The sequence below is a fragment of the Sceloporus undulatus genome, chromosome 2 (genome assembly GCF_019175285.1).
Source record: "Sceloporus undulatus isolate JIND9_A2432 ecotype Alabama chromosome 2, SceUnd_v1.1, whole genome shotgun sequence".
NCBI lineage: Eukaryota > Metazoa > Chordata > Lepidosauria > Squamata > Phrynosomatidae > Sceloporus > Sceloporus undulatus.
This window is the reverse complement of record NC_056523.1, coordinates 176411365-176425587: the sequence shown is the minus strand read 5'-3', so window position 1 is coordinate 176425587 and position 14223 is coordinate 176411365. Positions and strand designations below refer to the sequence as shown.

At 40.4% G+C, this 14223-nt stretch overlaps 1 protein-coding gene and 1 long non-coding RNA gene across 3 annotated transcripts in view; one reads left to right on the top strand and one right to left on the bottom strand.

Annotated features, from left to right (window-relative positions):
* Positions 1-6415, bottom strand: part of SP7 (Sp7 transcription factor) — a 53867-nt gene extending 47452 nt beyond the window's left edge. Inside the window, exon 1 of one of the 2 annotated variants that reach the window (XM_042448063.1) lies at positions 5929-6415. In XM_042448063.1, the coding sequence (XP_042303997.1) occupies positions 5929-6126 (198 nt within the window). In that variant the 5' untranslated portion in view covers positions 6127-6415. Of the gene's footprint in view, positions 1-1780; positions 1930-5928 lie in introns of those variants that run through there. The other variant, XM_042448069.1, reaches the window with a different exon arrangement.
* A 1633-nt stretch (positions 6416-8048) lies between these two features.
* The window catches only part of LOC121920848, a 79122-nt gene continuing 72947 nt past the window's right edge, over positions 8049-14223 (top strand). The window contains exons 1-2 of the long non-coding RNA XR_006101777.1: positions 8049-8177; positions 10087-10183. This is a non-coding gene — a long non-coding RNA (uncharacterized LOC121920848). The remainder of the gene's footprint in view (positions 8178-10086; positions 10184-14223) is intronic.

The following is a 14223-nucleotide window of genomic DNA, read 5'->3' as shown; positions in this document are numbered from 1 at the left end:
CTGGGAGGAGGAAGAAAAGGAGGAGGAATCAGGACTGTCCAGGAGCAGGGTAACCAACCTTTTCCCAGACACGTCCTACATTTCAGTCTTCTGTCCAGGAGAAATTCAAAAATGTCATCCCCTTTTGAGCATGACTAAGAAGCATTAATTTATATTGCCATGAGTACTTTTAGCTTTGACAGTTGTAATGTCCTCCATTTTTCTTGAAAAATGAGGAGAAGAGCCCTCAGCTTCTCCAGATTTTAGTTTTCTTTTCCCCTTTTCCCTCAGATTTAAGAGAAGAGTGGATAAAGGGGAAAGAGAGGGATGAAAAGGAAGAAAGCACCAGGAGGAAGAAAAGGAGGCGAAATCAGGACTGTCCAGGAGCAGAGTAACCAGCCACCCTCCTTTTCCAGGACATATCCTATACTTCAACCTCCTGTCCAGGAAGAGTTTGAAAATGTTCTCCATTTTGAGCTTCACTAAGAATTCCCTGTTGCCACATATGGATGTGAAAGCTGGACAGTGAAAAAACAGAGAAAAGGAAAATCGACTTATTTGAGATGTGGTGCTGGAGAAGAGTGCTGAGGATACTGTGGACAGCTAGAAAGACAAACAAATAGGTCCTTGAACAAACCAAGCCTGAAATCTCCCTTGGCACCAAAATAATCAAGTTGTGGCTGCCATAGTTTGTCCAGATCATGAGAAGGCAAGGCTCATTAGAAAAGACAAAAAACCACATGCCAGATAGCTAGATTCAATTAGGGAGGTCACAGGCATGAGTCTGCAATACCTGAGTAAAGCAGTGGAGGACAGAGAGTCTTAGAGACAACCTTATAGCCAGGTAAAGGTTTTCCAGGTGTCAGATAATGGAGGGAGCATGAAAATGGACACCAGCCCCAAACCAACCAACCAACAACCCTGGTGGCACCTTGAGAACATAATAATTTTATTATACAGAGACAGAACCATGTTAGTCTGGAATATCAGTATGCAAAGGGATCTTGTAGCACCTTTGAGACTGCAAAAGGAGTTGTAGCATATGTTTTCATAAACGTGGTCTACTTCCTCAGATGCATGGATGTTTTATGATGACTTGAGCTTTCTTTCTAGTCCACTTTATGAGATATGTGAAGCATTCCCTAGTTCAGGAAAAATACAATGAACTCGTGCAATTTCTTTAAATGACCTATCTAATGTGTTGTGACTGAGGAAGATGTATCACAAATAAGTGTTTGGAATTAATAGCAAGTAGCCAAGGGAAAGATCCCAGCCATTGAACCCCATGCACTTCAACCACTTTGAGGGAAGAGAGGGTCATTTTGCTTTCTGTCTGAGGCTGCATCTACACTGCACAATTAATGCTGTCTGACACAACTTTGACTGCCATGGCTCCACCCTATGGAATTCTGGAATTTGTAGCATTGTAAGATACTGAGTCTTTTCTGTCAGATAGCTCTGGTTCCACAACAAATGGCAAATCACAGGATTCCATAGGATGGAGCCATGGTAATTAAGATTGTTTCAAACCGCATTAATTCTGCAGTGTGGCAGCAGTCTGAAACATGGCTTGGTTTGTATACTAGAGCTGGGTTGTAAGGGCTTTTGAGCAATTCCTCTGTAATCTTGAGCTAACACTTTTGTTGAGTCAGCTAGGACATTTTGCTGTCTGAGACAGAATGACAAATGTCATCTCTTTGGCACAGCCAGCCAAGTGACTTTGGCACATGAAATAGAAAATCCTGAAAATCTCCCTATCCGTTACATTACATATATAATAATAACAAAATTAATAAATTACCAAATGCTGCTGTTAGGTAACACTCCAGATCTGCTGCCTCAGGTGGTTGTCTCACTCTGCCAAATTCCTAGGACCAACCTTGGATCCTCCATATAAGATAGCACCTCTTTTAGGGTGTTTCCAGATGTTGGGAGGAAGGGAAAGAGAACAGTAATCCTTACGTACCACTGGTGGGCTGTGCAGTCCTTTAAACATAATGAACTGTGCCATTCTATGAATTATTACCCAGAGGAAAGTCCCTCTGTGTTTGGAAGGATTCCCAGTCTTCATCTTTTGGGGATTCTTGGGTCCTCATCAACAGTGATATCTTCATTTTTTGCTAATAAAGGGGAAGTAAAATCATCCCAAAAGAAGGTCTGAGAAGACCCAGACACATTCTGCAACAGTCTACAAGTGTTAAAAGGGATCCTAGTGACAACACTATTGTTTAGACTGTGAAGTCTCATATTCCCAGGATCTTACTACTTGGGTGGGATAGTAAAATATTATCTCTGTGGTATCCCACAGCTTGAATTAAGATGCTTGTAGTTCAAGGTGGTGATGAAGGAAACCACTGTGTACCGTCTCCCTTTTAGCATAAGACTGCAGGGTGCCTCTGATTTAATCTAGAACACACACACTCCATGCACCAACTGTGTCCCTGGTTCCACACATTTTGGAAACACTGACCTAAATTTAGTTGTTAGATCCAATTAGAGGAGACTCACTGAATTAATAAAAACTTAGTAAATCAGATAAATTCAGTTGATGCTATTCTTCTTTGGGGAAACAGTTAAATTTAGCCACAGCTCTAGATTCAGAGAACCTTCAGCTTTCCCTGGAGGCACATTCCTCATTTTCCTCAACTGTTCAGATTGCTTTATGTTGGAACGAAAAGATCCTCTTCTTGCCCAAGCATTGTCTAAGCTACTGGGGGCAGCAATACTTCAGAGGTCTGAATCCACTCATTTCTTAAACCTAAAATACTTGGAGACCAAACTGCATGCCAGGGATATATTCTGTCACTACCATACAGCCCCCTTTAAATTATAATACTTTTCCAATTTTATTTTTAAAATAAAATTACATTTTGAAAGTTTTGAATAAGATGTTTACAAGAAGAAAATGAGCTTGCAAAACTGGGGGGGGGGGGAATGCAATGAAAGTAAGTCAGTTAATTGAAATGACCATTACAGAGTTCAAGCTCAGTAATGACAAAGTTTCACAATCTAAAGGCACTGTAAAGGTTGACAGATACAAATAAAATTAAGAAAGGGCAAGATACAAGCATTATATACAGGAAAGAATAATTGACTGTACAATGATATGTTAGGAATTACTAGTGACTAAACAGCAGTAGGAGATGTGATACAGTGGTTTGAGTGTTGGAGGAAGTAGACCAAGTCTACAGAAGCTTATGCTACAACTTCTTTTGCTCAGTTAGTCTAAAAGGCGCTGCAAGATCCCTTTGTCTACTGATTTATTAATGTTATTATTTCTATTGCTATCCTGCTGTTTTGCCAATAGCCCTAGAGGTAAGTTTGCTATAGCAATGAGTGAATATTAGGCAAAGACTCTGTAATTGTGGTTAATTAGTTTGCATATTCAATACTTGCTACAACAACCATGTATGGTAGACCAGTATTATTATCCCCATTTAACAGATAATGCATCTAGTTAATTCATTATTAATCCAGGATTTGAATGCAGATTCATAGTTTATATTCATTATTTAAATTTCTGTATTTTACATTACTAGTCCACAGTGTTATCTTTCCCTTCCTTTGGGCTAAATTCAGTGTAAACCCTAACAAGAGCAGACTCACTAAAATGACTGCAATCTACTTATTTAAATCCCATTGAGTTCAATGGGTCTACTCTGCTGGAGACTAAAATCAGATTTAGCCCTTTATTATTCTTTTTATTTATCCTTGTGTCTGTTATTTGCCTGTATGTTCTGACTGTCTGGCCTTAAGAGAAGTGGAACTATCAGTTTAATGTAAAATTATTGTATCCACTTTGGGCTCTTAGGATAGGAAATTATCAAATGGGGGGAGCTGGGAGTAAAAGGCATACTCCTGGACTAATCACACAATCATGCTGAAGATTTTCAGACACATCATGCTCATCCAGGATTTATCCCATGAAGATTCAGGAATACTCCAGCAACAAACCATTCACAGTTCATGAATCGTTTATTGCTGGAGCATTCCTGGATCTTCATGGGATAAATCCTAGATGAGTGCATTGTTGTCTGAAAATCTTCAGTGCGATCGCACAATTATGCCAAGAATATGCCTTTTACTCCCATCTTTTCCCCCGTCTGATAATAGAAAGGGAGTGGATAGCAAAATGAACACTATCATGGCTCAAAGACAACTGCTATTCTTTCTACTTTTGAGAATAATGGTTTCACTCTTTATTCATATCTGTATGTCCTCACCTATGGCAGAAAAAAAGAGCCATCTGGCCTTCCACATATTGTTGGATAGCAACTCCCATCACTCTTTACCCTTGGTTGTACAGGGATGGTTGATGGGAGTTGCAGTTCAACATCATCTTGGTTGGCCATGTGTCCCCTTTTGTAAAGGACACTTCGTTAATTGAGGGGCTACTAGAGGATGATCACCCTTTTTAAGGTGTCCTCTGTATGAAGGACTCTCCAGTCCGAGTTAAAAGATAAAGAGTCAAAAGCAGGGAAATAAGGGACCTAGAAATTGCCTATCAATGGAAAGCACATCCAGAGTGACTCAGCTGGCACACAAGTCACCTGGCCACAGTTTTCCCAAATCCAGGTGAGATATATTATTAATTCTGTTCAAGGTACAGGAATCATTTCTAATTTTACTTCTGTACATATAGCAGTACAGTGATTAACTGAATGGTGGACCAAGATAGTGGAGACCGGGGTTTGAATCCCTGCTCAGTTGTGGAAACCCATTGTATATGGGCAAGTCATATTCTCTCAGCCTGAGAGAAGCTAGTGACAAACCCCCTTTGAATAAATGTTGCCAAGAAAACTCCAGGAGTGGAACTCCATGGAGTCAACCTGAAGGTAACTCTCATTAGTATAGACAACCTTTGTGCAATTTGTTGTTTTTCCTTCCTTCCTTCCTTTCTGGTGATATATCAGTAGCTATCCTAAAAACATGCAAAGAGTTACAAATTCTCCACCCTGACCTATAGAGATGGCATTAAAAAACTGGTTCTGCTCCTCTGCCAGCAGCATGATAAGGAAAAATTATGTGAGTGAAATTCTCTCCATCACTTTCTCTTGCTTCTAAGAAAAACTTCCCCATTTCTAGTTTGACCTCCTATGCAGAACACGTTTGGACAATCTCCAGTTCATTATAAAGGATCTTGAATTAAAAGATCTCAGGATGGATCTTGGGGATCCTAGGAAAAACACCTAACTAGGGAACTCATGAGTAATCCCTCTCTCTCAGCCTGATCTGTCTAGCCAGGGAGATTAAAGTAGCATGAAGTCTGCACATGTCTACCATGTTGGATAGTCGGCTGGACTATAAAGATCAGGATTTAAGTCAGCCCTCTCTTCTGTGTGACCTGAACTAGTCACTATGTCAAGGCTGACCCTACCATTGACAGAGGCAAGCCCCTCAGTTGGCAAATGCGGGGGCGGGGGCATCAATCCTCTGACCATTTTCTTTGAAACTCCCAAACTCCCTTGTGTCAGAGGACAGAACTGTGTTTGCCACATAGGCAATCATTTTTGTTGTTGTGTACCTTCCAAGTTATTTCTGACTTATGGCAACCATAAGCAAACCTATCACAAGGTTTTCTGGGGCTGAGAGTGTGTGACTTGCCCAAGATCATCGAGTGAGTTCCCATGGTTGAATGGGTAATTGAAACCTGGCCTTCAGAGTTGTAGTCCAGTTCTCATACCACTATAGCTTGCCAATTGTAAACCCTTTGAAACTAGACTGCTACCCACAGTTGCAAGGGAGAATACAGTCCACATCATTAGTCTTGAAGTAAAATCCAAGTGCCAGTCTTGTTCATTCTATACATGGAGAGAGAGAGTGTGTGTGTGTGTACGTGTATGCACTGCAAACTTGTCCTTTTCCTCAAGTACCAGAAAATCTTTGGCCAACATTGTTTTACTCTAAACATTGTAAATATAAACATTATATTTATATCATATCACTCACCCCCTTCTCTCCAATGAATTCAGATGCCGCACATAGTTCTTTCTCTTCCCCATTTATCCTCACACCAACCCTGCAGGGTATAGCAGGCTGAAAAACAGGGGTTTTAGCAATGTTACCCCCATGAGATTTATGGCTAAATGCAACGTGAACCTGGTTGTCCTCTCCGACAACTATAACATCTTGGTTTTCACAGTGCATATATTTGTCGTGTGTTGTTGTTCTTGTTCTTAAGGCAGAAGGGTAATAACAAAACTTTTGTTGTTGTTATAATTGAAGACAAATTCATTTTAGCTAGTGAACATCCTGATGGATTGCATTGTGCTGTTGTTACCATGAAAAAGCCTCCAAAAGTCCCATGTATGAGTAGCGCCAAATGATATCATGTCCTCCCTCTGCTCTTGTGCCCAGTCTCCCTCTCTCCCTCTTAACTCCCCTCAACTTTATGATCACCCTCATCCCCTATGTCTGACACAGGAGACCTTGCTCTGGAGCCAACGTGCCTTCCCTTTGCTTGCATTTTCTCCTTAGTTAGGAAAAGAAAAAGCCACTAATTAAAGATACGGCAGCTCTTGTGGTCATTTGGAGTCTGCGCTTTACTAACATTTGGAAGTGTTTAGTTTTTTGTGCATCTGAAGTCAGAGGGGGATGGTGTGAGGGAGAGCAGTGATTGGTGGAAGAAAAAAGAAATCAAAGATCACAGTGGCATGTACTCCTGACCTCAAATTGATTTTCCAGCATGACATTAAAGACCTTTGAAACACACACATACACAGAGAGAAATCCAGAAAGGCAAAGATGGGGACTTCCCAGCCCAGGGAACACGTTGACAGAATAGACAAATTCAGAAGAGAATATACTCATTTCAACTCTATTCCCATCCAAAAAAAAAGTTCTCTTTACTATTTGGGCTAAGACCTCAGGGCTCTTGCCTATTCAACATTTTCCATCAAGCTTTGTGGTGTATGTGAAAAATAAAAGGTTTGACTATTATGCATTACATTATCTCAAAGAGCAAAGGAAGTTGTGTGTGTTGAGAGAGGCGTATCATTCAGCCATATTAATTATTTTCAAATTCTTCAAGGCTTTCAAACCAAGGATCCCAAATAAGCTCCTCTTGCCTTTACAACAACACGTGTAGGAAGAGAAGTGGTGTCAGTGGCCCAACTATCATTTGATATCATGGTTAACTGGGGATTTAAACTCAGATATGAATGACTTGCTAGTTATATCCTACAATAATCTCAAAAAAGATCCACTTCCCAAGGGGATCTTGTGTCTTATTCAGAAATTAAGAGGAAAAGTTGAATCATTTAACATTGAGAGTAAGATCACAGGAATTCTTGATTTCATGTCTCCTTGCTCCAAAAAGAGAATTAGTGGGTGTATATTCCACATAAGAGAAGCAAACCATAGTAACTTCACTACTGTAGTGTCTACAGTAACTAGTCTCATCAGGAATATGGCCTGCATCGAAACAACATCAAGGAAAAGTAGTTGTCCTGCATAGTTATGAACAACTTCTCTGTCCAACAGTAAGAAAATGAATATTATGCCTTAAAATCCAAAAATCATCTAGGGGTAGCAGTGTTGGCCATATAGCAAATATAATTAACATCCAAACAATGATATCTTTATTGGACCAGTCAAAATGCACAATTACATGCTGCAAGCTTTTGAAGTCAGTATGACTTCCAAAGCTTGCAACTTGTAATTGTGCATTTTGGTTGTCCCAATAAAGGTATCATTGTTTGGATGTTATTGGATTTAATATTATACTTTTTAGATATAGACATCTGGTGTCTCTCTCTCTCTCTCTCTTTTTTTTTAAGGCAGAATTTACATTTGGAGTGGAAGGTCTGATTGGGACAAGACAAATCCTGGCATGAGGCACAAGGTCAAATTTGGAATAGCACAGAACAGAGAACAGAGCAACAACACAAAATGGAACTTTTTCACTTTTCTCTCTTTGCCCATCTACTGATAGAACGATAACCAATAAACTGGTTCCTCTGAGGCCTTATCAGCTAATCAGTTGGATCAGCCTTCTCTGTTCTGAGGTCAGTGCTGTGGGGGAAAGAGTTTGTTAACACAAAGCCTTGATGGTTTAGCTTCTTTTTCCACTGGCCACAGAATCCCTCTAACACTAGTCCTGCTCTTAAAAAATGATGTTGCTTTCAGATTTTAATCAGGTCCCATAACTTGGATCCATCTGCTGCTTCTGAAGTATTTAGGGTTGTCAAATCTACCGAGTGAGTAAATTAGTGATGCTGGGATCTGGAGCACAGATGGTTCAACTACCCAAGGGGTTTTATTGGAGCATCAAAATTTTGTTGGGAGGGATGCCAACATATATGTACTTGCCTGAAACAGCTCTATTGGAATGTTATCTGTTTCTGATGATTTATTTCTCCCCAGTGCTTTGAGTGCAGCTTCCACTTCACTTTCTAAAATTTGGGGTCATGTTAAAATAATAGTTACTCAAATGAATCTGTCACTCTTTCATCTTTTATATAGTTCTTCATTGTATTGATTTCATTGGCTTTTTATTCTTGATCATGCAATATATTTCTCTGTTGATCAGTTTGCATCCCCACTTTCAATTTAAATTTCTCTTTGATTTCTCGAATCTTGTGGAAGAGGTCTCTTGTTCTACCTTTTTCACTGTTCTCTTTTCTGCATTGATTGTCATATGGTTCTCTTTGTCCTGGTGCACAAATCATTGAACAGTTACATTTAGGGTTCTGGACCTGTTTTTCTCTCCTTTTACTATTGCTTCTCATTTGTCCTTACCTGCTTAAAGAGCTTCATCTGCCATCCATTAAAGCTTCTCTTTCTTTTTGGCTGCAGATAGTGTATTTTTTAAATTCCGGACAATGTCCTAGCTTCAATTCAGAGCTCTTCTTGCTCCCTGTTAATTAGTTTTAATATTGCAAATCTATTTTTACACTATCTTTAAATTTTACAGAGATGTCCTTCAGGTTGTATTTTGGCACAACAATTGATTTTGTAGCTAAATATCTCAAAAACTTACAAATCCCAGAAATCTCCTAGCATTGAGCCATGACCATTAAAGTGGTGTCAAACTGCATTATTTATGCAGTGCAGATAAGCCCAAGCACTGGACATTCCTTCAAAGGGTGGACACCTTCAAACAGAAGACTGTTTTTGGTAAAGCAGAAAGCCTATGCCCTACAGAAAGGGAAAAGCCATGGGGATGGCAGAACAGGGGTCAGTTCAGTTCGTAAATTCTGTTCATTAGTTCTGCTTATCATTTGGAGGCAAGGTCAGAGGATAATTCCTTTAATGCTAAAATACATATGAAACTAAAATGCAGTGCTGCCAAGACAGTCCCAGTGGGTCTACATGTAGAACTAACTGCCATTTCCACTTTTCCACTCAAGAAAAGAACCAACACTAAAAAAAAGTTAAAAACTTTGGGGAAAATTAATTACCTCTTCCAAATGTGCAACTATGACCTATGATAGCAGCCTGATAAGTGTTGCAGTAGGGGTGAGGTAGTTTCCATGTTCATGAACAGCAAATCTACTCTGGGTTTTACTCTGAAATTTAGATGAACTGTTAAAGGTGCTGAACCTATTTTGGTAAGATGGCGTTTCAGCACCTTGGATAGAAACCTTTATGCCAGCAGTGGATTCACTGTCACACTCACATGGAAGCCACTGGGGGTAAATAAATGGGCCTTAAGGGTACAGGTGATACAGGAGGAGCTGACCTCAGGCAAGTCACCTTAGAGATGAGGAAGGTAAAGGCATACCCCTCTGAACAAAGCTTGCCAGTAAAACCCCATGATAGGCTCGCCTTGGGGATGCTGTAAGTCAGTAATGACTTGAAGGCACACAGCAACAACAAATTAAAGTTCATATTGCCTTGAAAATAAGCTATTGCCAAATTCTGGAAAAAATTAAGTTACTTAATTTCAAGTAACAACACAATGAAGGACTGGGAATGTGTTTGTACACCTGTACTAATCAAGTTTTTCTTACCCAGAACTGGGAATAACTTGTGACAAATAACTAATTATTTACAATTAATTCTTTGAGTTGAGTTACAAAGATGTAACTACATTATATTTGTAATTCAGCTAGGGACAGTTTCATCTCGCTTTCCACTTAATGTAACTTTTAATTACTTTTATAGTTACCAGGTGGTGGTGGCAGTGGAAGAAGATCCCACCATTCAAGTGCTGGTTAATGTTGCTGCCGTGTCACACACTGCACTACAACATGGATGGAAGGTGAGTGGATTTTGGACATATGGTTTGTAGCACTGGACATATGATTTTTAAAAATACAATACCAATAATCAATTAGTTCTTACTTTTTAAGGAATGAAAAGAACTAAAGAGTTACATTTACAAAATGGTAACTCTCTGCAAATGACTTTCTACAAATGACTCTACAAAACACAAAGGATTTCAGTGAACACTCACTTTGTAACACCTCCTTGAAAACAAAGAAAAATCTGATGTCAAAGGAATAGAAAACTCAAACAGGATCAAGGTCCAAGTGTTTCTTTCTGGAAGCCTCAAACCGGAGGCCATTCCTGGGCTCGCCTCTTAAAGACTAGCATACAACATGGTCCTTGGAACTGTAACTAGTTACTTTTTAAAAATAATTTCCCAACAAGTGTGATCTGAGTGGGGAGAACTTACCCCAAAATGGAGGGTGAGGGCCTCCCATGCTTGGACTACAAGTGTGGTTCTCCCCCAAGCTCTGTTCATTTCTGGTGTAAATCCATGGATAAGAATACTGGGCCAAGTATTGTGACCCTCCTGTCCACTGCACTTCCAAACACTTAAAAAAGTTAGACGTGTTTCAATAATGTTAATGATCTTCTAGATTTTCTCAATGGAATACTAGAGGAAGATAGTTCGGGGTGCAGGGAGATCACTACAAGCTGATCTGGAACTTAACTAACAGTATTTTAAGCAACTAGTGTCATCAAAAACTCTTAGTATTACAGAAAAGTTGTGCAAGGCATGGAAAACTGCTGAAATGGCAAAACTCACAAAGCACCTAAAAGTTTTTAAAAAAGGGCAAAAAAGATACCCTGGGCTTTACAAAATCGCTACCTGTTTTTATTGGATTCTGTAAAAATAGGAATAACATTCATATAATCAATATACAGTAATTTCTTCCATTATATTGCAGCTGTTTCTTATCACAGAAGCTGAATAACTTAGTTTATGTTTATTATTCTTCCCAGTACAATCATAACTTTGAGTGAAGCTTTATTTAATAAACACTTTTCTTATATTTAGGGGAAATGGGCTGAGAATTTGTCTATAGACTGGGCCGGAGTTTGGAAGGTTATATTTAAAAAGTAATTCATCACAATTTCAAAGCTCCCTGCCTCTCCCAGCAGCTAGTATTTGCTACAGGTGCAATACTTTTTAAAATTAACTCCTTCCTTTCTCAGTAGACGAAAGAACTTCTGTATTAAAAAATAGGATTGGCAGAGTACAACTGGTGAGAACTCCTATCTCTTGTAATAGCAGAAGAGGGAATTTCCATAGGTGTTGTCTGTGACCTGGTTGCACAACAAAGCAACAGCTGCTGAAATTCCCTCCTCTGTGTTTGTATGTGCCTTCAAGACACCTGTTGACTTTTGGAGACCCCATTCATAGAGTTTTCTTAGCAAGGAATACTCAGAGGTGGTCCTTTGCCAATTCCTTCCTCTGAAAATATAGACTATGCTTGGTCTTTAGGTATATCCACACTGCAGAAATAAAGCCATTTGGCACCACTTTAACTGCCATGACGCTATCCTATAGAATCCTGGGGATTTTAGTTTGGTGAGACCCCAGGCCAAATACTTACCAATCTACAAAACCCAGCATTTCATAGGATGAAGTAATACTAATTAGTGGAAGACAGTAGGAAAAGAGGAAGATTGCAGTAACCAGGTGGATAGATTCAGTCAGAGAAGCCATGACCATTAGTCTGCAAAACTTGAGTAGGTGGTTAAGGATTGGGTGACTTGGAAGTCCCTCATTTATAGGGTCGCCATAAGTCGAAGTTAACTTGAAGGCAGTTATCAACAAAATGTGAAAGCATTCTAAATACCATCCAGTACAAAAACCTTTCATACATCCAACCAGAATGACAGCTGCTGTCCTCTTGGCCTCCATTAGTCACAACCCATTGCTCTTCCTCTATCCTTTCAGACATGGTTGTTGAAGGGTGCAGCAGGGACGTAGCTAGGATTTTAGGAAGGGAGGGAGGTCCAGACTAAGTGCCACCATTATAATGGGGCTTGGTTGCGGCGGCGCAACAGCACACACCATTCATTTTTCTAATGGAAGGGGGGGGGTCCGGACCCCAAGAACCCCCCCCTTGGCTACGTCCCTGGGTGCAGGGGTCAGAAGTTCACTTCTTTTTCCTTTGAGCAAGGGAAGGATAACTGTTATAGCTGGCTCAGAGTAGTATTGAGAACAACAACAACAAACAATGCTACAAGATGTTACTACCTGGAGGTTTGGATCCTCAGTGGTTCAGCTTCTATCCAAGAATCTAGGAATCACTGTGTTATTGTCCAATACCTGGTAGACTGTGAAACTGAGAACTAAAAATAAATTATAAAGCTGAGAGTGAATGAAACTATATGGGAGTGAATGAAGCAGTTTATTTAAAGAGAGGAGATGGCTGAAGATGGAAGAAGGTGGTGCTAAATGGAAGTAGATAAAGCAAGAAGGATAGGTAAGGCTAGAACAGAGCCTCAGTACCTGCAAAAGATTTTGTCCACCCACCCACCCCTGGTTTGCACCACAGGAGTAAAGACCAATTACCTTCATCCTGGCTGCCTTCTAGATGTGTTGGATAGCAACTCCCATCATCCCCAGCAGCCAATATGACTACAGCCCAACACATTTGGAAGGCACCAGCTTGGGAAAGGCTGGAGAAGATGAACCTTTGGTAATTATAATGATAATCTATCATAATTATTTTTGCTGAGTTCTTGTTGTGTGCATTCAAGTCATTTCCAATTTATGGTGATCCTAAGGAGATCCTATTGCGGGGTTTTATCAGCAAGATTTGTTCAGAAAGAGTTTGCCATTGCTTTCCTTTGGTGCTGAGAGTATGTGACTTGTCCAAAATCACCCAATAGGTTTCTATGGCTGAGAGGGTGTTCGAACCCTGGTCTCCACAGTCCTATTCAAACACTCAAACCACTGCACCATGCTGGCTGTGTACATGGGCTTATTGAGAGCATGAAAATCTTCAGGCTGTGTCATGAAGATCAGATGCCAGGTGTTCTTTTACCTCCTGCTATGGACCTTTTTTCTCTTAAATACCTCTTGCCTTTGTTTGTAATGATGCTTAGCCACTGTGTTTGAAGCTTGAACCTTCATCCTGTTTCATTGTTCTAAAAATTACCATGGTAACAAGGTCCTGAAAGAGGGTAATCTTAGGTCCAAGTTGGTTTCAAAGGTAGGAGACAAAACCTCCAGAGGCAAGAGAGGCCATCAGTAAAGTTGCATGAAAAAGACACATTCCTGCTTAACAAAAGGATGGATCAGAGGTTTGGTGTGAGAAGGCACAGCCAGTAAAAGGATGTCTCCTGAGTTGCTAAAGGGCATTCTGAGAATGGCAGCCAATGCTGGTGATGCACACCTTGAATTTTTCTGCAATCATAGAATCACAGAGTTGGAAGAGACCGCAAGGGCCATCCAGTCCAATCCCCTGCCATGCAGGAAATCCAGATCATAGCATCCCTGACAGATGGCCATCCAGCCTCTGCTTGAAGACCTCCAAAGAAGGAGACTCCACTACACTCCGAGGGAGTGTTCCTGTCCTCTGGAGCATTAGCTATTCCTCCTAATTTGGTGTCATCTGCAAATTTGATAAGCATTCCCCCAATTTTTTCCTCCAAGTCATTGATAAAGATGTTGAACAGCAGTGGGCCTAGGACAGAGCCCTACTTAATTCTATCCCAAGTAAAGGTTGCTTTCTTCAGCAATAAGGCAGATAATGCTTTGGTATATACAGTGTGTCTGTGTCATATGCGGGCGTGCTATATGCAGCTTCCAGCATACGCTGGGAGCCATGCTGGAAAGGCTTCTCCCACGCCCTGGAAGAAACAGTGGGGTGTGCACCGGGTGCGTGCTGCTGAAATGAGCGCTTGACTTTACGTGATATTTTCCTTACGCGGCAGGGTCCGGAATGGATTCCCTGCATAAGGGAAGGGCCAACTGTAATGCTGTGTCTTTAAACACATAACATGTACGCAACAATTTAACTTGCACTAGTGACCTCTTCATGCCCTTTGACAGTC